Source organism: Labeo rohita, chromosome 8 (assembly GCF_022985175.1).
Source record: "Labeo rohita strain BAU-BD-2019 chromosome 8, IGBB_LRoh.1.0, whole genome shotgun sequence".
NCBI classification, from domain to species: domain Eukaryota; kingdom Metazoa; phylum Chordata; class Actinopteri; order Cypriniformes; family Cyprinidae; genus Labeo; species Labeo rohita.
Window position 1 is genome coordinate 9140853 of NC_066876.1, and position 27959 is coordinate 9168811.

At 37.8% G+C, this 27959-nt stretch overlaps 1 protein-coding gene across 3 annotated transcripts; it reads left to right on the forward strand.

Annotated features, from left to right (window-relative positions):
- Window positions 1-37: 37 nt before the first annotated feature.
- On the forward strand, window positions 38-26885 carry LOC127169197 (NLR family CARD domain-containing protein 3-like). 3 transcript variants are annotated; one of them, XM_051116388.1, is made up of 8 exons: window positions 186-364; window positions 1542-2754; window positions 5376-5605; window positions 6104-7942; window positions 14435-14608; window positions 23553-23726; window positions 25647-25693; window positions 25805-26885. In XM_051116388.1, exons 3-8 carry the CDS (start codon window positions 5469-5471, stop codon window positions 26329-26331), a joined length of 2898 nt encoding a protein of 965 aa, XP_050972345.1. In that variant the 5' UTR covers window positions 186-364; window positions 1542-2754; window positions 5376-5468; the 3' UTR covers window positions 26332-26885. The 3 variants fall into 3 exon arrangements, with proteins under 3 accessions (XP_050972348.1, XP_050972345.1, XP_050972347.1); XM_051116391.1 differs by lacking the exons at window positions 186-364; window positions 1542-2754 and adding an exon at window positions 38-179; XM_051116390.1 differs by lacking the exon at window positions 1542-2754.
- The last annotated feature ends 1074 nt before the right edge of the window (window positions 26886-27959 follow it).

Here is a 27959-nt window from a genome sequence, read left to right on the forward strand (position 1 = left end):
TGTCATAGCTTGGAAAGCAAATATAGTATGTTCTCTGAGAAAATAGCTTTGTTACTTTTGTTTCTTGTTACTTTCGTCCCCGCTCTCCTCTAAACAAGTTGCGGCATGAAATTCGTGCACTTATATTTCCAGTTAGATTTGTTTGCGCGTCGTTTCAAAGGCACGACGAGGAAATGAAGGTAATATTCATTACTCCACCCACCCAGGAGTATTACACGGCACCTGTTTGAAATCGCTTATTGCTTGGTGAACGCAGGTGTGTTTACTGGGACGTGTCGTGAGTCAAATAAGTTTGAATTCAAATTTCAGGAAAACCGAATGTAAAACACACAGCATGTTTTCGACAAGGAAGGAAGCTGAAAAGGTAACGAGTAATTATAAAGAAGCTGTGATGCGATGTGTGGAGCATATAATGTTAATTTAATTGTTTATTCATTTATTTTTGTTAAATCATTCATAATTATGCAGCACATAAGCAAATGTGTTTGAAACCAGCAATTCCGAAGTTATGCTATGGATCATTATGTCTGTCGTTTCCTGTCATTTTAAATGTTGTTTGGTGAGTTACCATGGATTCCACTATAGACCATTTCGCCAGATGTAAACATATTGGTCCCAATACAGATTCTGTCCCAATTCCTGTTTCTTTTTTTTTAACTTTACACAAACATCACAAAAAAATACAACCAACATAACATTTGACTGGATGAAAATGTTACATTAGCACCTTTAAGATGTATTTGTATATGTGAAATAGAATAAAAAATAAAAAACAAAAAAACAGGAAGTGCTTCTGGACCAGTGTTGTTTACATCTAGCGAAATGGTCTATATTACAGTGCAGTAACATCCTCCATTTAGGCACAAGTGAATGTCAGAGTTCTCTATTTGTTGATTTTCATACCATAGAATAACGTTCATATTCATTAATCCAAAATAATATAGTGTCTCGTGTTAAAACAACAAATCGAAAGACTAAAGACTAAAGGCATGTTGGCTGCGTCTGAAAGCCTAGTCAGCTGACTTCAAAGGCTGCGAAGGCAACTCCGGGAACAGTTTCGTACACACTTCAGAGGCAGTGGAACGTGATGCCGTTGCTAGGTTACCTAATGGTTACCTAAATGGTTGTTGATTTTGGAGAAAAACGATCTCATACAGTTATGTATAAATGCTTTAATAATACATAAAGATCTCAATGTCATTACCCACCGAAGGCCTGTGCGTCGGGGAAGACGACTGAGAATGGCAGCTACTTTTTGCTTAAAAAAAAAAAATAAAAGCATTGATGCAAGTAATATTGCAGAAGTGGTCATTGTTATTAGTGGCTGTTTCGTTATTGTTGGTAGTATACTGTAAATGTTATTCTTATTTACTACTTATTTGAACCCTTTAACATTTTTTATTAAATACTATTATAACAAACAATATTATTTATTATGCTTTTTTACACTATTATGATTCATAAAGTTTTTCATGGCCAAGATCTCATCTATTATATAAAGTAACAAGTCTAATTTCACCAGAATATCTTTGTTTATATAGCCTATATGACGCACACGCACAGGATTGTGGGAAATCGAAGACAGCGAAGGATACATCTATGCTGCCTTCAAAATTTGATCAGAAGAAGGTACCTCCAGAGACAGGAAATGAAGCAGAATTTGAATTCGGACGTGCCTTGGTGCCTTCCTGCCTTGGAATGCTGCCTCTGAAGGCAGCATATAAGAGCCTTCGGACGCAGCCGTTAACTGAGGACATGCGCATACACGCAAATAACTTAACCTGGCTTTACGAAACAAAAAAACAAAAAAACAAACATGTTTTTCGCATTATTTGAAAATGGTAAAATCTGGACTGTGTTGTTGTTGTTTTTTTCGGTTTTCATGTATTTCACGTTTCCGGGAGACTTTTAATGTTAAGCCAAGACACGCCCACGTTATTTTGTGGCATTTGTTTCAATGTAATAATTTGAGTACATTATATTAAGTTTATTTTGTTTTTTTGCAACACGATGTGTATGGGCTTGTTAAGCGATGATGTAATGCGTCCATTGAACGCACCAAGGAACGCTGTTTCTGGGAATTTATGTTTTGAGAGAAAAGTATGTTTATTGTTATGTGATCTGCTTATTTATTTTATTTTTTGTAATCATTTATTCATGTACTTATTATTTATATCTCTCTTTTTTTTTTTTTTTTTAATTCTTTTAAATTGTAATTTGCTATTGTTTGGCCTTCTCTGAACCCCTGGCTCTTTTCCTTGGCATCTGTTTTCTCACATTTGTATTTTCTAAGCAAATGTTTAAAACAAAACAAAAAAATGCTGTTTCCGGGTCCAAACCCCAACTCATTTCACTTGAGAATACTATCTTAGCAGCCATTTATGAGCACTGTTTATTCATATTAAACATTTAAGCTAAACGTTTTCAAATTTACGGTGTTCACTACAGTCTCCATGCTCACAGCATCCCAAACACAAATAATTTTTATATTTATTTATTTAGATTTATATTTTCATTGTATGGCTATCTGGGATTTCGGTATGGAGTTAAAGGGTTGGATTATAATTTTTTGGTAGTATTTTATCACATTGTGAGTGTATAATTAGTAACGTTTGTTGTTTTCTCATGTCATCTAATAAAGCGTTTGGACCCGGAAGTCAAGGAAGAGGTGACGCTTGATGTCAGACTTAACAAGTGAATAGGCCTAGGCAGATTTTTTGTAAAACTATGTGTGTGGCTTATTTACATTTTGAGGTGAGTGGTTATAAACTTATAAATTGACATGTAAAGTGACTGATTATTCTGCTTATGCTTTACAAAAATTTAAGGGAATTTAGGGTACAGTACTTAAAGGAGAACTCCACTTCCAGAACAACAATTTACAAATAATTTACTCACCCCCTTGTCATCCACAATGTTCATGTCTTTTTTTCTTTAGTTGTAAAGAAAAATTCATTTCGCTAGATAAGATCCTTCTTCCTTGGCTGGGAACGTTTACAACCTATTTGTGGATTGTCTGAAGCCACATTTAAACTGTTCAAAGTTCAGAAAAGAAGTTCAAAATCGGGGCACCATATCAGTCCATTATATGGGGAAAAATGCTGAAATGTTTTCCTCAAAAAACATAACTTCTTTACAACTGAAGAAAGACATGAACATCTTGGATGACAAGGGGGTGAGTAAATTATTTGTAAATTGTTGTTCTGGAAGTGGAGATCTCCTTTAAGGCATCTGAAGTGGTTATAACTACAGTCTGTTCCATCATTCATGCTGCATGCAGGGTCATTACACTCTTTGGAAGCCTGTAAGTAGGAGACCGCAAGTTTCATTGGGTCATGCCTTCCTTGGGAATTAAGTCAGAAAAGCTTTACTGCTAAGTATGTTTGCACATAGGCCTACAATGAATTTGTTCTGGTGACAGAAGCTTCCAACACACACACGTGCACACATACATGTGTGTTTGTGTGTGTGTGTATATATTTAGCCTGCGTTATTTCTGAAAGTAATAATAAAGTGCAATGTAGGCTACAGCCCAAGCGATGTATCTTTTTTTCTCTCAAAATGCAATTTTATACAACTAGCATATATTTTAAACATGCAGCAAACATTTTTAAATATCTTGGGGGAAAAAAAATAATTTCTTTGACTTCTTTAACAAGTGTTAAAGAAGTCAGACATTTTTTTTCTTTAGTTTAATACATTTGGACAAAATCTTGTTATGAAAGTTGATGCTGTATTAGTTATGACTAGATGCAAAATGCCATACTAAGACTAAGACTAAAACAAACTATATGTGAAAACACCCCAAGTAAACTGGGTTTGGTTCTTTTAAAAAGGACTATATGTGAAAACATCCTGAGTGTCAGGATTCAGCACTTCTGTTGTAGAGATGTTGGGCTCTTCTAACCTTATGTTCAGTGTAACACAATGTATATTGTTGTGATCCAGATGGGGATCAAAGTCCGGTCTGTGGTGTGTATCTCCTTGGTGTTTACCACTGGAGCGGGTCAAACCCAAACCCAAATGACGAAGAGGCTCAAAGTCTGACTGTTAGGCCGGTTTTACAGATGGGGCTTAGTTTAAGCCAGGACTAGGCCTTAGTTAAATTAAGATATTTAAGCAACTTTTACAAAAATGTCTCGGAAGAAAACGTTACAGTTGAGCATCTTGACACAGAACAATGGCACCGACATATTTTAAAATATACCAGAGCAATATATTTTCAGCTGAGACCGATCAAACATGCATTTCAGTCTGGGACTAGCCTTAAGTCTTATCTGTAAAACCGGGAGATTGAGTTCTTTCTTCTCATGGTGAAAAAAAAAAAAAAAAAAATCAAAGAACCAAAACAACAGATACAGTCTTTAACTGGAATGTGCCACAAATGAAGTCAAAAACACTCCTTGGAAGATAATACAAAAAAGTAATCCAAACAGAAAAGCTGCCCATGTCAGGCAAGAGTCCATAAAAAAGGAAAAATGTACAATCCAAAAAGACTCAACAGAAGACAGGAAAATCTCTAACCACCAATGCTTGGCAACAACATGCTCAAGCAGACATCAGGACTGAACAAGAACAATAGGCAGTGAGGCATTTAAATAAGGTTGGCCATTAGGAATTATTTAATGATTTAATACAGTTGTGCTACAAGTTTCTAACAAAGGAGAAGTGATCTGGAGTTGAAATTGTGCCATACAGTGGTGAACCCAGGGAATCTCAGGCAGAATATTACAGTATTGTATGGTGAAGACAAACGAGGATAAAAACAGATGCTCACATTAAGGATTTAATCCAAGTTTTGAAAGGTTACCTGTAAACAGTCACAGAAATTATAATGCATAACTATGCAAATTATAACACATATGAAATTCAAAAACACCACTCCAAGCCAATGAATTATTTTTCCTTTCACAGACACTATGATGTAGTTTTCAATTACCATGGTGTCTGAATTGTCTGAAGTCCTCAGATGGACGAAATGCAACAAGAGATATCTCTTGTTCATGATATAAATTCTCTCCTATTATCTGTATATTTACTTTCTGCCATTGTATTACCCTTCTGTATTGTATTGTATTGTTTTGTTTTGTGTTATTCTGTCTTAGGCTGTATTGTGCCTTCTGTAAATGTGTATTGCTGTCTTATTTGCATGTACTAGAAGCTTTACTTATCCAAGCCAAGTCATAATACTTGTGTGTGAGCATACATAGTAAGAAAGCTGTTCTACCTGTACAACAGATTATCCACAAACATAGTTTAGTTCCAGCCATCATTTTGATATGTTTTGTGTAAGCTTAATTCCAAAACCAAATCAGGTAATGTCAGTTAATGTTGCACAATGCCTAGTAATGCATAAAATATTTTTGAATTCGCAGGTCCAGTAACTTTCTCTGGAGGGAGAACAAATCAGCGCTGCCTCTAAAATTAGCCTCAATCAGGACAGAGAGGAAAGGGACACTGTCTCTAAAATGAAGAAAAGAGAGCATGGAGGTGCTGTTCAAAGAGAGACAGCATCTCCAGAACCCAGCTGTGTGTCTTTTAACAGTAACAAATCCTTGACTCGAAATCCCCCTGATCTCAGAGAAGCAGTGACCTCAGACCCCGTGTAAGTATGACATGCCTGTGGAGAATGGCGTTATGCTTGCTTTGATATCATTACACAGTGGAATATGATATATATTTTTTAATTTATTTATTTTAATTCAGCAAATCAGGTATCAAGTCATCACAGAAGATCCTCCCTATTTGTAAAATCAGAGGACAACTCTACAATTGTATTATGTCTTACATATTAGCGTATTTTAGTCTAATTCATGTTGAGATGTTAAATTGTAATTACACAAAGGAAGTATATCTTATATCCTTTGAATGCTTGCTGGGCATCATTACAGTATGTAAGAAACCACATTGGTGAGGAACTCCATTCTTTTACATCAGAAAAAAAAGATAAAGATCAGTCAGTAAAATTATCATGACAGCAGCTACTTGCATGTTTTTTTTTTTTTTTTTTTAAAGAAAGTAAATTAAACTGACACTTAAAGTGGTGTCACTTAAAATTAGAGTGCTTACTGTGATGTACATACTCCTTTTCTCCTAATTTCAGCAATGCAGGAAGAGATGATCAGACTGGAGACATGCAACATGATTCACACCAGCCAATGGATAATGTCCTGCAGAAAATCAGAGAGACTCACAAAACCAGTATGAAGAGAAATTATGAGACCTTATTTGAAGGAATCAAACTACAAGAGAATCAAACCTCTCTGCACAGGATTTACACACAGGTCTACATCATAGAGGGAGAGAGTGAAGGGGTGAATGAAGAACATGAGGTTTCAAATATGGAGAAGACGCCCAGAACACAACACTTACAAGACACTCCAATCAACTGCAATGATATCTTTGATCTCTTGCTTGAACCAGGATATAAGATAAAGAAAAGAAAGAGGAATGAAGAAATAAAGACTGTTCTTACTAAAGGGATTGCTGGAATTGGGAAAACAGTCTCTGTGCAAAAGTTCATTCTGGACTGGGCCGAAGGAAAAGCCAATCAGGATGTCGATTTCATGTTTGTGTTTTCATTTCGAGTGCTGAACTTGATTAAAGGTGAGCAGTACAGTCTTCACAGACTTCTGCTTGACTTTCATCCTGAACTTCAAGATCTGGACTCAAAAATGTATGAGGAGTATAAAATTGTGTTTATCTTTGATGGTCTGGATGAAAGCAGAATTAGACTGTTTTCAGACAGTCAGAAAGTTTCTGATGTGACTGAGGTTTCATCAGTCGGCGTGTTGATGACAAACCTCATCACAGGACAGCTGCTTCCATCTGCTCTCATCTGGATCACCTCCAGACCAGCAGCAGCCAATCAGATCCCCTCTAAATACATCAAGCGTCTGACAGAAATTCAGGGATTCACTGACCCTCAGAAGGAGGAATATTTCAGGAAGAGAATCAGTGATCAGCATCAGGCTAGCAGAATCATCTCACACATTAGAGGAGCAAGGAGCCTCCACATTATGTGCCACATACCAGTCTTCTGCTGGATCTCAGCCACTGTGCTTCAAAACATCCTCAAACAAGACCACAAGGCAGAAATCCCTAAAACTCTGACTGAAATGTACATCCACTTCCTGATTATTCAGATCAACATGAGAAATCAGAAGTATGATGAGAGAGATCCAGAAAAACTCCTGAAGTCCAATAGAGAAGTGATTGTGAAACTTGCTGAACTGGCTTTCAAACAGCTAATGAATGGTAATGTCATGTTCTACAAGGAGGACCTTAGAGAATGCGGCATAGATGTCACTGAGGCCTCAGTGTATTCTGGAATTTGCACAGAGATCTTTAAGGAGGAATCTGTCATTCATCAGAGGAAAGTCTACTGCTTTGTACACCTGAGCTTTCAGGAGTTTCTGGCTGCTTTCTATGTGTTTTACTTCTATGTAAGTAGTGCTACAGAAACACTGTTTGATTCACTGCATGATCTGCATAAAAGAGTAGTGAAAAAAGCTCTGTTGAGCAAGAGTGGAGGCATGGATCTTTTCCTGCGATTCCTGCTGGGCATCTCGCTAGAATCCTGTCAGATACTCTTACAAGATCTACTGACACGCACAGAGAACAGCACAGAGACCATCAGAAAAACCACACAGTACATCAAAAACAAAATCATAAGTGACAAATATATCTCAGCTGACAGATCCATTAATCTGTTTCTCTGTCTGCTTGAAGTAAATGATCAGACTCTGTTCAGAGAGATTCAGGAGTTTCTGAAATCAGAGAAACCCTCAGAGAAACTCTCTGCTTCTCACTGCTCAGCAATAGCCTACATGCTTCAGGTATCAGAAGAGGTGCTGGATGAGCTGGACTTAAAGAAATACAACACAACAGAGGAGGGCAGAAGGAGACTTATACCAGCTGTGATCAACTGCAAAAAGGCTCTGTGAGTATTATGCTCTCCTGTCACTTACAAAACTAATTTATTTTTAATACTTTATTTTGTCTTTTCAATAATAATAATTAAAAAAACACATTTAATAACACTTTATTTTACGATCTCTAAACTAGTTGCTTATTAGCATGCATATTACGAAACTATTAGCTATTTATTAGTACTAATTCAGCACATATTAATTCCTTATTCTACATGACCTTACATCCCTAATCCTACCCAATACCTAAACTTAACAACTACCTTACTAACTATTAATATGCAGAAAATTAGGAATTTATTGAGGGAAAAGTCGTAGTTAATAGTGAATAAGTGTACCCTATTCTAAAGTGTTACCAAAATAAGAATAACATTTAACATACATACTTTTACATATAAAAAAAAGTAAATAAATACAGAACACAGTCACATATGCATATCAAATCTCTTGTGATCCCTAATTCCTAGTAATTCAATCAATCAATTGATAATAATATTTAATAATTAAACAAAATAATAAGCATGTCAATTAAAAGAAAGGGAGGATTGTGTAAAAGGGTAATTGATCTAATATGTTTTTTTTTTCTTTTTTATAGTGAATACTTTAATTTTAGGGGTGCCCATATCTTTTCAAAGTATATAATTTTACTGTAAATTTCATGTGTTATCTTTTCCATAGAGTATACTTTAGACACAACGTCTACTTATTGCTGGGGATTCTTGCCTTCTCCAAAATTATTGTTTTAAGAGCTGTGATTCTCAATATTCTAAATAAGTATAACTCCTCTTTAAGTAGCATAGGGTCTATACCCTTGTATTTTTTATTATATTTGATTTCTTAAAATTTTTCTTCTATTACTTGAATTACTTCTGTCCAGTTTTTTTTTTTTTGGTATTATTTTGCAAGTATAAAATATATGAGTGTAATGGGCATTAAGTTCACCACCCTACAATGATAAAAATCCACCCAGTAGTTCTTATTTAATCTGTAAAAATAATTTCCCCTTTTTCAAATCAAGCCATTCTCAGCATCTTGTCTGTGTAATGACACTCCGACAGAGGCCGCTCCCACGATATTTGATTGACACAGCTGTCTCACCTTAGACTCGGCTTGAATCAGCAGTAACAGTCTGATCACCATTGTTTCAATGCCGGAACAGTGACGTAGACAAGAATGGCTCCTAAGCGACTGAGGTGTTGTGTTGTTGGATGTAATAATGAACATAATTGGTTGTCATTTACTCCCGACATCTGAGCTGCTAAAAAAGGCGGTGGATGACTTTAGTTTGTGAAGGGAATGCACCTCCTGATCTACATATATCCGTCTATTGCAATCGTCTTTCCTAATAAGGTGCTAGTTAGCAAGGTTCATGGCTAAATGCGGCTAAAGTAAACAGGCTCCTCACTCTATAGAGAGAAGAGAGGGGCGGGGCGAGCAGAGCTCATTAACATTTAAAGCAGCCTCGACCAGAACAGGATGATTTTTGGCTGATTTTGGCAAGGTAAAAAAAAAAAGGTGTTTTTTACACTACCATTGAGAAATTTTAACCAAAACATGCTTTTCATTAAGACCCCAAAGATTTATATCAACATGACCCCTTTAAAATTATTTCTTATAATAGTTTCTAAAGTATCATAGTTACATTTTTTTATAAATTCTCTACTCTATTTGGAATTTTCACTCCCAAATACATTGTCTGCTTGGATCCATTAAATATCATATTTCTCTTTAAAGGAGAAGTCCACTTCCAAAGCAAAGATTCACATATATTGTACTCACCCCCTTGTCATCCAAGATGTTAATGTCTTTCTTTCTTCAGTCGTAAAGAAATTGATGTTTTTTTGAGTAAAACATTTCAGCATTTTTCTCCATGTAATGGACTGATATGCTGCCCCAATTTTGAACTTCCAAAAGGCAGTTTAAATGCGGCTTCAAACGATCCAAAATATGGTTGTAAACGACCCCAACCAAGGAAGAATGGTCTTATCTAACAAAATGATCAGTTGTTTTCATTAAAAAAAATACAATTTAAATACTTTTTAATCTCAAAAGCTCATCTTGTCTCGCTCTTCCTAAACTGTGTATTCTGGCTCAAGACAGTTAGGGTATGTCGAAAAACTCCAAATGTATTTTCTCCCTCAACTTCAAAAATCATTTCAAAATCATCCTACATTGCTGCAGAAGTACCGACCCAGTCTTTGCAAAGTGAATATACAAAGAAGATCAAACACCCTTAACAAAAAAGGTAAAACAGCGATATAGGATGATTTTGAAGTTTGAAGAACATGAGATGGGAGTTTTTCAACATACCCTAACTGTCATGAACCGGAACAAAAACAGTCCAGGCAGAGTAAGACAAGAGGAGCGTTTGGAATTAAAAAGTATACAAATTGTATTATTTTTATAAAAAAAAAAAATTCCCAATCGTTACACTAGATAGGACTCTTCTTTCTCGGCTGGGATCGTTTGAAGCCGCATTTAAACTGCATTTTGATAGTTTAAAATCGGGGGACCATATCAGTCCATTATATGGAGAAAAATACTGAAATGTTTTCCTCAAAAAACATAATTTCTTTATGACTGAAGAAAGAAAGACATAAACATCTTGGATGACAAGGGGGTGAGTACATTATATGTGAATCATTGTTTTGGAAGTGGAGTTCTCCTTTTAAACCTTCTTGTAGTTTATCCCCCATTTCCATAGCTTCTGTCTTATTCAATTTTAATTTATATCCTGGCATCTCTTTTAACATCAAGGGTAATGATGTTTCTACATCTGTTAAAAACAAAACCACATCATCCACATACAATGCAAGTTTATGTTTCTCATCTTCAATTTTTAGGCCTTTTATTAAAGAATTTCCTTGTATCCCCTGCTATACACAGAGCGAATATTTGAGGTGATAAGGGATCCCCTTGTCTTGTCCAACTTATTAATGCAAATTTCTCCCTTCTTTAACTCTTCATAAACCTCCTTATTTTTATTTTTCATGTTTTTCTTGTAAACTCTTTAGTTTATGTTCTAAATTTAACTTCTCTATCTGACATTGTTTCTTTTTCCATGATGCATATGCTATTATTTCCCCTCTCATTGTAGCTTTAGCAGCTTCCCACAATATAACTGGTGACACTTCTCCATCATTATTACTTTGTATATAATTTCTAAAACAGACTAATATTTTATCCTTAAAAATCGTATTGAAAATTATTAAACCTCCATACGGAAGTTCTTTGAATACTCCCCAGATCCATTTTCATCATCACAAATGCATGATCTACTACTGTTATTGGTAAAATTTCACAGCTCTTTACCTTTAGTACATCATTTTTGAACATAAATATATAATCTAATCTGGAGTAGATATTATGAGCTTCAGAGTAATGTGTAAACTCTTTACTCTGTGGATGCATGAAGCGCAACACATCTATCAATCCCAGCTCCACACCTGCTTGATTCAAAAGTGTAGCACCTTTTACTGATTTGTGCTTTCTTTTTTGATTTATTTTTCCTTTATCCCGAAGGATGTTTGAGGGTTAAACATACAGTAGGCATTTCAAGCTTTTTATAGACCCATTTTTGTGGCAAGTATGCACTGAGTTTCAAGAAGTTTACAAAGACTGAGATGGCAAAAAGCACATCCTGTTTGTTTTCTTATTTTACAAAAGCATAAAGTTTTGTTGTTATTGTGGGAGTACATAAATTAAAAAGTAGATATTTTTCAGTTATGAATAATGTAGCAATCCTGTCTGTATTAACACCAATTTACAAATTTAAGTTCTTTCTGTTCTCTCTGTTATCAGGGAAAAAATGTGAAAGAATGTACTGGTGCGTTTGTTACTTGAGGGTTAAAGCTGTACACAGATGAAGGTTATTGGTAGTAGTGTCCTAACTTGTCCTGACCATACTGTATACGCCCTGACATACAAAAAAAAAAAAAAAAAAAAAAAATACAAATAGGCCAACTGTAATTTTAAAATATCCATATGCATTCCTAATTTTAAAAAATGAGGTATTATAAACATCTCAAATTGCTCTAAATGACAACTGCACAGGCTGCATGGGATTTTTGAATAGGTAGCATCTGCACATGAATTGATGAATTGGATTGACCACACTGGGGAACCCTCCATCTAAATCATTGGTCTCAAACTCAATTCCTGGAGGGCCACAGCTCTGCACAGTTTTGCTCCAACCATAATCAAACACACCTGATCCAACTAGTCTTCAGGATCACTAGAAACTATTAAACAGGTGTAGGTTGGAGCAGTTTGGAGCTAAACTGTGCAGAGTGGCCCTCCAAGAAGTGAGTTTGAGACCACTGATCTAAATAATTTCCTAAGATTAAAACAACTTTCATCAGGAAGTTTAAATTTTACACCTATTCACATCTCCTGCAACCTATTTAGATTTCACATTATGCGATACATGTTAAGAAACTTTTACACAACCAGGCTTTATTTCATGCACAGGGTCTTAAACTCCTGTATAAGTCTTGGCTGAGAATTGTAGTACTGTCAAGCATGAGAGACTGTGCTGCAGCAGGGTCTCTCAATATGGTGATATTTCTAGCTTTTGAATTCTTAGAGAGCACATCTGAACCTAATAGCATGAGTGGTTTATGAACAGAGAATTGAGGAAAGGGAGAATCTGACACAGGTTAAACAGTAGCAACACTTCTGGGTTAAGAAGGGGAAATCTTTTGATTCTGGAGAGCACCAATAATAATAACAGCATTATATGCACTCTTGCCATTTGCATGCCCAGCGAGCAATTTTTTTGTTCTACGAATGTTCAGAGAACATTATGCTAGGTTCTGGTAATGTTTTTAGTGGCAAGTTTTATTTTAGTTCCCAGAATATTCTCCTCAAAGGTAGGATAACATTCTCTAAAAACATTCTACAAATGTTTATTGATAACATTGTCACAATATTATCCTCTAACATTTTAATAAAGATTTAATTGGGAAGCTTCCCATTGGACATTGGATGTGGACTCCCCATTGGACATTGGAATGGATGTCAAATTTTGGTAAAAGTAAAAACTCAGCCTTTGTTTGATGAAGCTCCAACTTCATTAAATAACTCCAAAAACAGCATTACCAGCTTCACTTATTATAAACCAGATTTACTTTATTACATACATTTGCGAAAGGTCTTATTGAGATTAACAGAGGTTTAGATGTTGATGTCACCGTTATGGTGATGAGCGTTTGTTTTAGTTGGCTAATTTGACTCTTGTTTTTCAGATGTTTTTCTCTAGTTGCTGTAACTGTTTGTTATAGCAAAAACAGCAAGAGAAAATGTCACCAGATGATGTTGGCATCATGTTGATAGTTCAGATATCTTTATGTAGTTATCTGTTTTTATTCCGTCTAATCTATGGTGTTAGTTTCTTATTATAGAAATGCAATGCTTCTACAGACTGAAATCCAGCAGCATTTTATTCAGATAATTTCAAGGATTAAACAAACAAAAAACATTTTTGTCTGGCTCCTAGAATGCATTGCAGCATGAAGCAAGTGGTTTGTGAATAATGTGTTTTGAAAATTACAGGCAGAAATACAGATAATCTAATTAAAACACCACTGGATCCTATCAATAATGGTGACACGCTTCATGCTGCAATGTATTCTGGGTGCATCATACAAAACTCATCCAGGGCTCCCAGAATGCATTGCGGCATGAAGCAAGTGGTTTGTGAACAATGTGTTTTGAAAATTACAGGCAGAAATACAGATAATCTAATTAAAACACCACTGGATCCTATGTTGTTGTAATGCATCTCTACAGTCACTAATATAAAATTAGTTGCAAAGATTAAATTCTAGATGAGATAAGTTGATCAGATCACTATGTGATAATATTGTCCATCATCTGATCACATTTTCTCTTGCTGCTTTCGGCATTACAAACATAGTTACAGCAGCTAAAGAAAAATTGAGACGAAACTAAAGCAAACGCTTATCGCCATAATGGGGACATCAAACCAAACTATTACTTTTAAACAGACATCAACATATAAACATCTGTTAATCTCAATAAGAATTTGCGTAAATGTATGACAGAATAATCTGGTTTCTAATAAGTGAAGCTGGTAATGCTGTTTTTGGAGTTATTTAATGATGCTGGAGCTTGACATCAGACAAAGGTTTGGTTTTTACTTTCAACCAAAATTTGACATCTGAGCAATGTATGTCCACATCTAATGTGATGGGAAGCTTTATTAGAATGTTAGAGTATAATGTTTTAACAATATTATCAATAAACATTTTTAGAATGTTTTTAGAGAATGTTATCCTACCTTTTAACATTCTGGGAACTAAAATAAAACTTGTCGGTGAAAACATTCCCAGAACGTGAAACATTTCTAGCTGGGTGGGTGGCTTTGGGTATTAATGTTGTAAAGCTACAGGATAGCTGTAATAGAATTTGATTTGCAGTTTATAATTGACCATTTGTTTTTATTTATTAGACTCAGTGGAAATTGTTTTACTCTTTTACAGTCTGGCTGGGTGTAATCTTACTGATTACTGGTATAAAATAGTAGTCTCAGCTCTTCAATCATCAGACTCTCCCCTGAGAGAGTTGGACCTAAGTAACAATGATCTGCAAGATTCACAAGTGAAACTGCTCTCTGAAGGACTCAAGAGTCCAAACTGCAGACTGGAAATACTAAGGTGAGTCTGTACTGGGTGTAGTGGGTTTAATGTTCATGTGCCTTTTTTAAAAAATAATCTAATTAAAGGTAACTGAGTCATCAGTATCCCAATATTTAGTGGATCAAGGCCCTTTCTAGTGTTATTTGTGTTCTTTTTAATAGTAATTCATGTACATAAATTATAATCATATTCGTAATTCGTGGGTAGGGCGGACCATGGAAAGGACTTCTGAAATGAGATACCAGAATGCATTTTTTTTTTTTTTGTTTGTTTGTTTGTTTTTACTGCCGCAGTTGAGGTGGGAAATGCATTTCTGCTCAACTGCTTAGTGGAGCTATAACCTTAGATTGTCCCAAGTTATTGGGTGTTATGACATATCACAGCTTTTTTATGAGTAGCAGTTAAATAGCATCAGTTAAGATTACAAGAAAAAAACAATATGATTTATTATTGTTTATTTTTTTAAATAATAGAGTAAAGCATTTGGTTTAATAAATAACTGCAAGTTCAACAATACATTTGCTGAATTATAGGCACGGCTGTGCAGTATCACAGATGGCAAAACCCTCTGAAGGTGGTGAGTGTATCTGTTACAGGAAGTTTTTGCCAAGCAATTGCATCAGACAGTCACAATGGCCTGAAGAAACTTCTCGTTGTCACAGTTCTGTCTGTTTGAATTCTTAGTTTCTCCCATTGTCTCCCCCCATCAGTCTGTCTACTTTGGTTTAGTCCCTGTTAGCGTTATCTGGTTCACCTGTCTGTCATTATTAGTTAGCCTTTATATATCTGTCTTTGTCATGAGTTCCCTGTCGGTCTTTATTCCATCCAGCACCAGCAACCGTAACAGAAAGACCAACCTATACAGCTTTTTCCCGGCATCTTCCCCTGCGTTTATTTTTCCGTTTTTTCCCTCAGTGTTTTTGTTTTTTGATTATTATTATTATGGATCCTACCGTTCTTCTCATCCTCCTGAAGCAGGGGGAACGCTCTCTTGAGGACCACACTCGTGATTACATCTTCCTGGCAGAACACTCCCACTTTACGGATAGCAGCCTATGCAAGTTCTACTACACTGGACTTAACACCACCACCAAGGCGCTGCTATCTGGGGAGGGTCCTCAAGAGAGCCTGCCGGAGTACATCGAGTGGGTGCTGGCGTCCTGTGGATCATCGTGGACCATCGACATCATCGAGGAGGATGTCATCCCCACTCCAGACCCAGAACCCAGCCAACCATCACCCCGACAAGCGGAGTTTGAGCCCGAGCCCACCGCAGATGAAGAGCCAGAGCCAAGAGCGACAGAGCCAGAGCCTGACACATCTGACCAGGTGCGAGAGCCGGCCACTACATTCGTGACGGTGGAGTGCTGCGTGGAGCAAGAAAGGGCTATGGAGAGCCCTGCCCACTGCACCACCGCTGGGGGTGAGCTGGAAGAAAACTCTGGGGACTTAATTGATTTTTCTATGGAAGTTTTAGAAAATGACTCTGGGGATTTAATAGACTTCTTTACAGAAATGTCTACCTGTCACGTTATGCATGCCTGTATGGAATCCCCACCCACCCTCCCTCCCTCTTCTGCCTATGTCAACGTCTGTCTGCTCACCGCTGTCCCCTGACAGCCCCTCTGCTCACCCTCAGCCCACCACCTGTGCAGTGGGCTCGCCGCGGGTCTGCCAGCTTCCATCGGTGTCAGGGCTGGAGGATCCCTCATCTCCGCCTCCAGCCTCAGAGTCCAGAACTCCGCCTCGGCCCTCCGACCCTGCGGCTCCACCACGGCTCTCAGCACCCTCGTCTCCATCGTCGCCCATCGGTCCACCAGCTCCACCGGGCTCCCTCGTCTTTCCGGCTCCGCCCTGGTCGGTCATCGTCCCTCCGTCACCTCAGGACTCTGTTCCTCCGGCTGCGCCTCATCACTCCGTCCCACCGGCTCCTAAGGACTCCTCCCTCCCTCCGGCACAGCCTCCATCCTCTGTCGCTCCGGCTCCGCCGCGGACCTCCGGATCTCCGCCTACGCCTTGGTCGCCAGAGCCTAGGGCTCCGCCTTGGCCCTCCGGATCCTCAGTGTCGCCCTGGATCTTCGGCTCTCCGTCTCCGCCTCGGGCTCCTCCGCCAGCGGCTCCGCCTCCATCGGTCGGCCCCATGGAGTCGTCAGCCCTTCTTCCACCATGGCTCCTCCCTCCATCGGCTCCACCGTGGGTCATCATGGCTGCGTTCTGGGTCCTGCTAGGTTCCTCCCGTCTGGGTTCCTCCTGTTTTCTCCCTGGCTTCTCCCACCATCGTCACCGCCTTGGACTTTGTTTTTTGCCCTTATTACTCTGTTTTTTGTCCCCCTCCCGGGGTTCCGTCCTCCGCCGAAGCCTTCTCCCACATGGACTCTGTTTTTCTGCTGTTTTTTCGCCCCTCTTGTCTGTTTTGTTTTTTGTTTTCTACGGCGCGAGGACGCGCCTATTTGGAGGGGGGCGTAATGTCACAGTTCTGTCTGTTTGTATTCTTAGTTTCTCCCATTGTCTCCCCCCGTCGATCTGTCTACTTTGGTTTAGTCCCTGTTAGCGTTATCTGGTTCACCTGTCTGTCATTATTAGTTAGCCTTTATATATCTGTCTTTGTCATGAGTTCCCTGTCGGTCTTTATTGTTGATTTGAGTTTCAGTGTGTGTGGATATCGCTCTGTGTTCCTGCCTGTTCCTCTTGAAAGTAATTAAATTAAGATTTGTTTCGTACGTTGTATCCTGTCTTCCATCCAGCACCAGCAACCGTAACACTTGTACTCTGCTAAATTATTGTTTTGTGAGTCACGAAATTGAGACGTTGTCAATGATGATGGGGGTCACCATTATGGAGGTCACTGTTTGCTTTAGTTGGGTTCTTGGCCCTTGACTTTCTAACATCAGTTTCCTTTCAGTCACTTCAACATTGTGTCAAAGTTATGACACTAGGGGTCGCACTTGGGAGCCCTAGCACCTCTGACACTGTTGACAAAAGGCCAATAAAATTAGCGAACAAAATTTGCATAGCGGGCCCCTGCCATCAGTGCAGGTTCAATCTCTCATTCAGGGCTTGTGATGAGGATTAGTTCACTTGATTTCATAAATGTATTCAGGAATTATAGTTTGGGAAAAGTCTAACTAGTAAAATGTGTACAAGTTGCATCACAATAACACAATAATGACTAATGCAAGTAATCTTACTCATCAGAAATGATCTCCACTGGCTCGCATTGTGTTCTTCTAAGGTAAAATCTGTCTTATTCCTCACAGTGTGTCTTCCAAAAACAAAAAGTAGCTGAGATGAACTTGATTAATTTTTAGACTTGGGCGTTTAGATGTTTGTGCGTCTCACAGGAATTTTTATCATTTGAAAAGTGTGAACGGCTCGTGGGAATGATCACATTATAGATAATGAGCTCAGGTAGAAAAAAAAAAACAGTTTAATGGCTTTGGGCCTAAATATTAATATTAATATTTAATTTTGAATTTTGGTCATACTATTTTATGGTCCTAGGCCTATTATATTGCACAAAATGTCACCTAGACAGCATTTAAGTTAAGTTTATTATAAGTAAATGAGCAATTAAGTTAGAACATTGTCACAACACACTGAAGCACAGGCAACAGGACAATAGTTCTCTAGAGTTTAAGAAGGAAAATACTTAGGAGGCACAGGTAAATATAACAGAGTGTCCGTAGGTTACTGGAAAGACTTAGCTTGAGTTAAGCAGTACGTTTATCTTGTAGGAAGGATCTGGACAATGAAGAAGATGACGACGAACTGAGGATGGTGAAGACAAAAATTGGCGAACAAGATCCAAAGAGTCGGGTAAGTCTTGCACATTCGCGAGAGATGAGACCAGACAGTTACGTGAAGGTGAGTGTGGGTTTAAATGCAGGTCCTTGTTAATCAGAGACAGTTGGAGGGAATCAATACTTAGGTAAGTTGGAACGGAAGCATGGAGCTGTAGTGTCCGACGCTGCAATGGCTGGATCTTTAACAGTGTCCCCGTCTGTGTGAGTTGGTGACATTGATGGGATCCCAGTCTAGCTCAATTGCAGGAGGAGGTACCTCAGACCCTGTGAGAGAAGAGAAAAGAGAAGGCTGGTGAAGTTTTAGAAGACACATGGAAAGTAGAAACAATTCTATAATGTAAGGGTAGTTTCAGGTGGTCAGGGATATAATTGAACTGCCTTTGAGTCATGAATGGTCCATGAAAGGTTTCTGGGACTCCACCCGGGGAACCGGGGTCGGATGTTCCTGGTGGAGAGCCAGACCTTCTGACCAGGGTGGTACATACAGGGAGTACACCCCTCACATTTCAACAATCATTTTAATCTATCTTCTCAAGGAACAATACTATAGAAATGAAACTTGGAAATATTTTAGAGTAGTCAATGTGCAGCTTGTATAGCAGTGTATATTTACTGTCCCCTAAAAATAACTCAACATACAGCCATTATTGTCAAAACAGCTGGCAACAAAAGTGAGTACACCCTAAGTGAACTTGTCAAAACTGTGTCCAAATATGTGTCGATATTTTGTCAAACCATTGTTATCTAGCACTGCCTTAATCATTCTGCGCATGGAATTCACCAGAGCTGCACAGGTTGTTGCTGGATCCTGTTCAAATCCTCTATAATGACATCATGGAGCTGCTGGATGTTAGACACATGGTGCTTCTCCATCTTCCACTTGAGGATGCCCCATAGGTACTCAATAGGGTTTAGGTCAGATCACCTTTACCTGCACTTTCCTCAGCAAGGCAGTTGTCATCTTGGTGGTGTGTTTGGGGTCATTATCATGTTGGAAAACTGCCGTTCAGCCCAGTTTCTGAAGGGAAGGCATCGTGTTCTGCTTCAGAAATGTACAGTACATAATGGAATCCCTGTTTCCCTTAATGAACTGCAGCTCCCCAGTACCAGCAGCACTCATGCAGCCCCAGACCATGATGCTACCACCAACATTCTTGACTGTAGGAGAAACACAATTTTCTTGGTACTCCTCACCAGGGCATCACCACACATGCTGGACACCATCTGAGCCAAACAAGTTTATCTTAGTCTCATCACACCATAGGACATGGTTCCAGTAATTCATGCTCTTGGTTGTCTTCAGGAAACTGTTTGCAGGCTTTCTTGTAAACTAGCTTTAGAAGAGGCTTCCTTCTCAGCTGACGTCAATGCAAATCGACTTGTTGCAGTGTGCAGCGTATGATCTGAACACTGATAAGTGGACTTTCTACTTCTGCAACCTCTAAAGTAATGCTGGCAGCACTTGTTTATCTGTTTTTTGAAGCCAGGTTCTGCACCTGACGCATAGAATGAGCACTCAGCTTCGTTGATCGACCCTTGCGAGGCCTATTCCGAATGGAACCCATCTTGGAAAACCTCTGTATGACCCTGGCCACAATACTGTAACTCAGTTTCAGATCGTTACTGAATCTCTTATAGGCTAGGCCATCTTTGTAGAGAAACAATTCTAATTGTCAAATCTTCAGAGAGTTCTTTGCCATGAGGTGCCTTGTTGAACATCCAGTGGTCAGTATGAGAGAATTGTACTCAAAGCATCGAATTTTAACTGCTCTTAATACAAGATACACAACATTTTATGGTCCTGTCTAGCAGACAAAAACATGAACATGGTTATCTAGCACTGCCTTAATCATTCTGCGCATGGAATTCACCAGAGCTGCACAGGTTGTTGCTGGATCCTGTTCAAATCCTCTATAATGACATCATGGAGCTGCTGGATGTTAGACACATGGTGCTTCTCCATCTTCCACTTGAGGATGCCCCATAGGTGTTCAATAGAGTTTAGGTCAGATCACCTTTACCTGCACTTTCCTCAGCAAGGCAGTTGTCATCTTGGTGGTGTGTTTGGGGTCATTATCATGTTGGAAAACTGCCGTTCAGCCCAGTTTCTGAAGGGAAGGCATCATGTTCTGCTTCAGAAATGTACAGTACATAATGGAATCCTTGTTTCCCTTAATAAACTGCAGCTCCCCAGTACCAGCAGCACTCATGCAGCCCCAGACCATGATGCTACCACCACCATTAGAACATGGATACACTGGTATGGTCATGGAACTGGAAGGCAGCTCAAATGAGGGAGCCGTGACTGGAGTGACTGACTGAGCTGGTGAACTAAATAAGCAAATGGATCTGTTTGTGGAGTTGACAGAGTCTCGGGATCGATCTTACCGTAGAGTTTTGGTCTTCTGCTACAACACACTAAAGTACAGGCAGCAGGATGATAGTTCACCAGACTTTAATGAGGAAAATACTCAGGAGACACAGGTAAATATAATGGAGTATCAATAGGTCACTGGAAATACTCAGTTTGAGTTAAGCAGTAAATGTATTTGCAGGAAGGATCGGGACTGATTAAGAAGGCAAACTGAAGATCATGAAGACAAAGATTGGTGAATGGTTTCCAGGTAAGTCTTGCACGTTATCAAGAGACGAGACCAGACAGTTAGGTGAAGGTGTGTGATTTTTTTTTTTTTTTTTTTTTATATGCAGGTCTGTGTTAATCAGATAAGGGCAGGAAATCAACATTTGGAATGGAGCAGTGGAGCTGTAGGGTCCATCCCTATCAACTCTCGTATTTTTCTTTGGATTCTCCCATATTTTACCATTCTATCCTGGCATCATCCTATTAAATTATTTTCCTGTTTTTCTGCCAAGTTTTTAATCTTTCTATATAAAAATCCCACTGGACATATTTTGTATGTTTGCTACATTCGCCTCCGGTAAAACTCTCGTAGTTCGTACCCTTATTATACCTTATTATAATCATGTCAACATATTCCAAGGTTGTCCAGTTGCCAGATCTAGTATGAAATGTCCTTCTCACACAATCAACACATACAAGTTGCAACCCATTTGTCCCCTTAACTTGGCAACCTACAACCCAACCTACCTGCGCAGGTAGTACCGCAGGAACGATCACTGGTAGAAGTGGGAGGAGAAGACTCAGGTGGTACTTCAGTGAAAAAAACAATATATAGGCCTACATGTAAATTGAGATATAGCTTCTACTTGAAAAGGCTATGGTTTAATTGATTAAATACAAGCGCTGCAAGTTTCAAGGTCAGGTGCTGCGCTTCTTTGTTTACTGTGGTTACTGGTTATACCCCTGGTGAAAAGTGCCATCTGCTAGCAGAGAATGAATTTGTATTTTTCAACAAGTCCTTCTGCTCTGTTTAGACCAAAGCAAAAAACGACCCTTATTTTTTATGCAGAAAACATGCAGTAGCAAATGCATACCGGTGGATCGACAGAATTTTTTTTTTGTTTTAATAAAAAATTTTACTAAATGAATATAATTATATGATAATAATTGTTTATTTAATGTAATAAATTAATATGATAATACAATAATTAATACTTTTGACTTTGTTGCTGTAGTTTATTGAGGTTTGTGGGCATTTGTTCATGCACAACTGTCACCACAGCATTTCAGTCAGGATGAGGTCTGGACTTTGATTGGACTATTGCAACCCCTTAGTTATTTTCAGACGTTGTGTTGTAGATTTGCTGGTGTGCCTGGGATCATTGTCCTGTTTTGGCCCAATCGGATGGATGGCCTCACAATTGACTCTAGAATGCTTTGGTGTGCAGAGGAGTTCATGGTCCACTCAATGACTGTACAGTGCACACGTCCTAGGACATTGGATGCAACTTTGCAAACCTAAACTGTGATGCCATGTTTTTTTTTTTTTTTTTTAGATAGAAGAGGCTTTCTTTTGGCAAGCCTTCCAAACATGCCACACTTTTCCTGTATTTTTCTAATTGTACTGTAACTTTGTCATTAAACATGTTAACTGAGGCCTAGAGAGTATGTTGTGAAGTTCTTGGGTTGTCTGCCATTTCTCTGTGGGACGTCCACTCCTGGGAGGATTGGTGTCTGTCGTGAATGTCTTCCACTTGTGAATAATCTTCCTCATTGTGGAATGATGGACTTCAAATTGTTTGGAAATGGCCGTATTACTCTTCCCAGATTGATGGCAGCAACAATTGCATCTCTAAGATCATTGCTGATGTCTTTCCTCCTTGGCATTGTGTTAACACGCTGCATCTGAAGGCTCCAGACCAGCAAACTGTCCAAACTTCAGCTTTTATATAGACATGCTCACTCTTGCTGATGATCAGTTAATCAAAGGCATTTTAGCAGTTAGCATTAGCAGTGCCTGACTGGTACTTACCTGCTTAATTCCTATGTTAACAGTAAGAGTGTCCTAAAAACTTGTTTTGTTCACTTAATTTTACAGTAGATTTGTTTACAAACAAGGTGCAATTTAACCAGGATTTTCAGAAATATTGAAACTAAAAGACAATGTTTTGTCGACTATATTTGATCTAACAGTAATGTTGCACCACACAAGTGTAAATAGATGTTTTTATTATGTTGTCACTGTTGCTTTGTTTGTTATTACAGATTGTTTGATATGTACAGAGTATTTATGCATTTTTTAACCTAAAACACAGCAGCATCCATCTGTGAAGAATGTAGGCTGTCAAACATACACAACTGTTAGCCAATCATAGTAGTGGACATTTACTTCAGAGGCTACAGTCCGCCATGCCTATTCAAATAGAGTGTTCTGATGAGGGGGGTTAAAAACAGGACAGAAAATAGCCTATTACTTTTATTTTTTTTTTTTTTTTTAATATTGATAATTTTATAAGTGGACCTCAAAAAACAGTACCAAAAAAAAAACAAAGACAGTTCATGACCCCTTTAACAAATTTTGACCATTAGCATTGTCAGGCTTTGGGGAAAAAAGGTGCTTGAAAAATACCTAAACCAAAAATTCTAGGATGTTGATTCAGTAATGTCTGAATCAACATCTGAATCTGTATAAACCTTGAATTTATAGAAACAGATCATGGTATGTAAAGGTTTATTTCTAGGATCAGCATTTGCAATTCAATTGTGCATATTTAAAATATGTTTGCCTAATCTGTAGATTATCTGGCTGTATGGTGACAGAGGAAGGCTGTCGTTATCTGGCTTCAGCTCTGTGTTTAAACTCCTCACACCTGAGAGAGCTGGATCTGAGCTACAATCACCCAGGAGACTCAGGAGCGAAGATCCTCTCTGAGAGACTGAAGGACCCCAACTGTAGACTGGAGATACTCAAGTATGTTGAAATACTCTCATGCTGTTTGGCATTGCCATAAATGTATCCATCAATCATCGTTGTCATTGTCACTTTCTTATTCTTCCTCTTTCTCCTTTTGATTACTTAGACAGCTTTCATCAGATCATCAAATTTAAGTCATGCCATCTTCAGAACGTGGATACCACTGGTTTTCAAAATCTTTTTGATAGAGCATAGTTTCTGTGTAAGACATCAATGAATTTCACTTTTGTGTAGAATACAGCAGTCAGTATATATGCTGGGCACACACTGCATAAATTTAGCCCTGATTTTCAATCACCAACAGTTTTGAGAGAATCGCAACAAATGCCTGAAATCAGAGGCAAATCAGTGCTTGTTCACATGTGTGACAATCGCGTAGCGTGTGTTATCAAAAACACACTCTGAGAGAAACGTTGATGAGTTGCAGATGCCTGTGAGATATTTAACATACTAAATATCTGGACATGTAGGTGACTCCAGAGGAAGAAATCCAGTCTCAAGCAAAAACTCATATCTTATGCGTGATCATATCTTATTTCCTGCACCACTTCTTGTGTGTGTTCTCAGCAATTTTTCCTATTAAAAAGTGGCGTAATGTGCAACTCCCTGTCACCGTTTCATTGTGTAGTGTGCACACAAAAACAACTAGATGGTACCCCAAACAGTTATCCAGTTGTGAGAAAAATTGTGCACTGTGTGCCCGGCATCAGCAACAATTTGGCATATTGATACATATCGGTTTCTTAGTCCCAAAATTAGACAATAGCTTGATGACAGACCTAATTTCATGAGCCCGGTCTTTTTATATATTGGGTTATGTGGAATACATTCATTCACCTTTTACAAGGTCAGTCATTTTGATTGTCCACAAATTAGCATAATTCATCTAATTTGCATATTTTAAAAACTTTCCCTAGAGCATATATTTGATCTTCATGAAATTTGAATCAAAGTATCTCCAGACTAAACACATTTGGTGGTAATATGCATGGTATTGTTTTCATGGATATTACATTTAATTTGGTAGAAAACACAGTTTTGAACATTTTATGCATTTTATTTTATGTACAAGTATGTGTACATTTTGTATGTTTGTCTCCCTAATGGTAGTATATGTGTTTGCAGTTCTTCTCTCAAGCTTGTTTGACCTTTCATTTTTGATGTGCTTGCTTGTAAATGCTTAACAGTTCAATTACCATTATTTTTCCCCCTAATAATATAAGATAGATAATTAAAAGGTATATTCTGAGATATATTTTGTCATAACAAAATGTAATGTTTATTTTGTAGATTAATACATAAAAATCTGGGATTCATTAAAATATCCATTAACCTATTATTTAAAGAAGGTAACGCTTTACAATAAGGCTTATTCTTTAATATTAGTGCATTAGGTATCATGAACTAGAAATAAACAATATTTTTGTAACAGCATTCATTAATCCTGGTTATTGTTAGTTTATAATAATACAGTTATTATTAATTAATAATGCACTATTAACTAATGTTAATGAATATAACTTTTAAATTGTGCTAAAATTAACATAAACCATGATCAACAAGTGCTGTAAAAGTGTTGTTAATTTTAAGGTTGTTACCTAATGTAGTTAACTAATTTTACCTCAAAGAACCATATAGTAAAGTATTACCAAAAATCCTATAGATTTTTTTTTTATTATTAATTTGCAGTGATATTATGGAAAAAATAAAAAAAAAAAAAAAAAAAAAAAAAATAAATATATATATATATATATATATATATTCTTAAGTAGAAACAGGTCCAGTAGAGCTAAATGTGTGTGTCATAAAAGTAATAAGAAATGTTCTCTTTGACACTGTTTTGTTTGTTTGTTTGTTTGTTTTTAAGAAATCAAGTGTTCAGTATCCCTGATGTGTGCATATATTTGTCTCGTTTAGTTTAGATCATGGAGGACATTTGAGGATCATACCAGGACTGGAAAAATGTAAGACTTCCTCATTTCTTACACAATCTAAAATGCTGTACATTTAACATACATACAACCATAAAACTATCCTTAATACAATTCTAATCTCTCCTCAAACTGGCCCTTTAGATGTATGCAATCTTACACTGGATCCAAACACAGCACACAATCGTCTCTCTCTGACTGAGGGAAACAAAAAGGTGATAGATGTGAAAAAAGGCCAGTCATATCCTGATCATCCAGAAAGATTTGAGAACTACGAGCAGGTTTTGTGCAGAGAGAGTCTGAATGGACGTTGTTACTGGGAGGCTGAATGGAGCGGGTGGACATATATAGCAGTAACATATAAAGGAATCAGCAGGAAAGGAGGAAGCGAATGCAGATTTGGACGCAATGGAAAGTCATGGAGTCTTTTTTGTACTTTTGACAGATTCAGTGCTTGGCACAATAATAACAGCACAGACGTATCTGTCCCTTCACGCCTGTCTCAGAGAGTAGGAGTATATCTGGACTGGTCAGCTGGCACACTGTCCTTCTACAGTGTCTCTGATACACACACACTCACACACTTACACACATTTAACACCACGTTCACTGAACCCGTCTATGCTGGGTTTGCAGTATTTGACTCCTCTGTATCCCTATTTCATATTTAAAAGAGGTCGGGGGTTGGGGTGTCAGTGCACAGACAGAGTCTCACAGACCTGAACTGAACTGAGCTGTCCTTTGCATCCTCCTGCACCTGAATGAACAAATACATCTGACCAGTTTAAACATATAAACACAAAAAAAATGTGAAAGAGCCCATGTTATGTCAAAATATCCATCTTGGTCGGTGCCATTAGCCTCGCGGTTAGTACGCCGACATACAGTGCAATTACGCTCACGGCAACCCGAGTTCGAATCCCGGCTAGTGGTCCTTTGCCAATCACACTCCCCTCTCTCTTCACCCAATGCTTTCCTGTCTTATGTACACTGTCCTGTTCAAATAAAGGCATAAAAAAGCCCAAAAATAAATCTTAAAAAAAATATGTATATATATATATCCATCTTGGTGAGTATCCTCAAAAACACTGTTGTTATGTTTAAAGTGAATGTAAACAGTTAAGAAAGATGTTAAGAATTAGATGTGTATCATTTTATTGGATGCATTGTCTGTTGTCGGTGCCCTTAATGTCCAAAATCCAAGAAAATAAAAGAGAAAATCACTCTCTGACTGAAGTACTTTGTAGTTTTAACAAGAATTCATCTATATTTAATTTTTACATTGAACACTATGCAATGCCATCCTACATTTGATTATTCGGTTTCTGTACCTGGACACCTACAAACTTGAATAAACTTTGTGTAAATAGCACAAATGTATAAATAGAACTAACATACAAATTAAACAATTTCAAACAGGGCCCACAGGTACAACCTGAACCGGGGCCCCACACACCCCAGCTATGGCCCTGATTATGACTAATCCAAAACTCTCTTTGCTTTGAATTTTAAATACAATATTTATATGTATTTTGTCTATCCAGTTTCAGTCTATTAAATTGGTTACCTAGTATCTTTTTCTCTCTCCATTTGGAACCTTCAGATTTGATCTGATATGGAGAGCAGAGAAGAGCAGGAGGAAGTAACAAAGTGATGATGGGAAATAAGCAGAAATTGTTGTATAACCTTAGTTGCATCTTAAAGCTTTACTGGACTTCTGATCAGAAATGCATTAAATCAGTGGTAGTATTACTATCAAGGGGAATGGAAATTTACAAGGTCTTGCAGCCTTTGGATGAAGGATGATAGTTCCCTCTAGGGGCTTTTATGCTAGTTTTTTGTTCAAGTCCACTGTAAGGGTGCAGCTCAAACAAACTTTTCATCTGTGCTGCCATGCAGTAGAAGAAAGTTTAGCACTCTTCAGCAATAAAAATGTATCTATTCATTTATACATTGTGATCATATGTTGTAATTTAGATATATTTTTTAAAAATGGAAAAATGTGGCTTTACTAATGCTGGAAATGTGGCCTTCAAATGAAAGTTTGCTATCAAATAGCGCATCTGGATTCCTAACTGACAACTTGACTTACCGGGCCTAGCATACTTGGACACTTCTAAGGGGGTAAATTCTATTGTGGAAAAACATCCATATAACATTCAAGAAAAGTGGATGTTGTTTGGATCCAGATACAAGCAAGAATATCATTCTATGTATTCGGAAGCGAAAGCATGTACTGATCCAAGTTTCAGTACATTCCCTCATGCAAGATATGAGAAAGGAGAAAGATTTGAGAGAC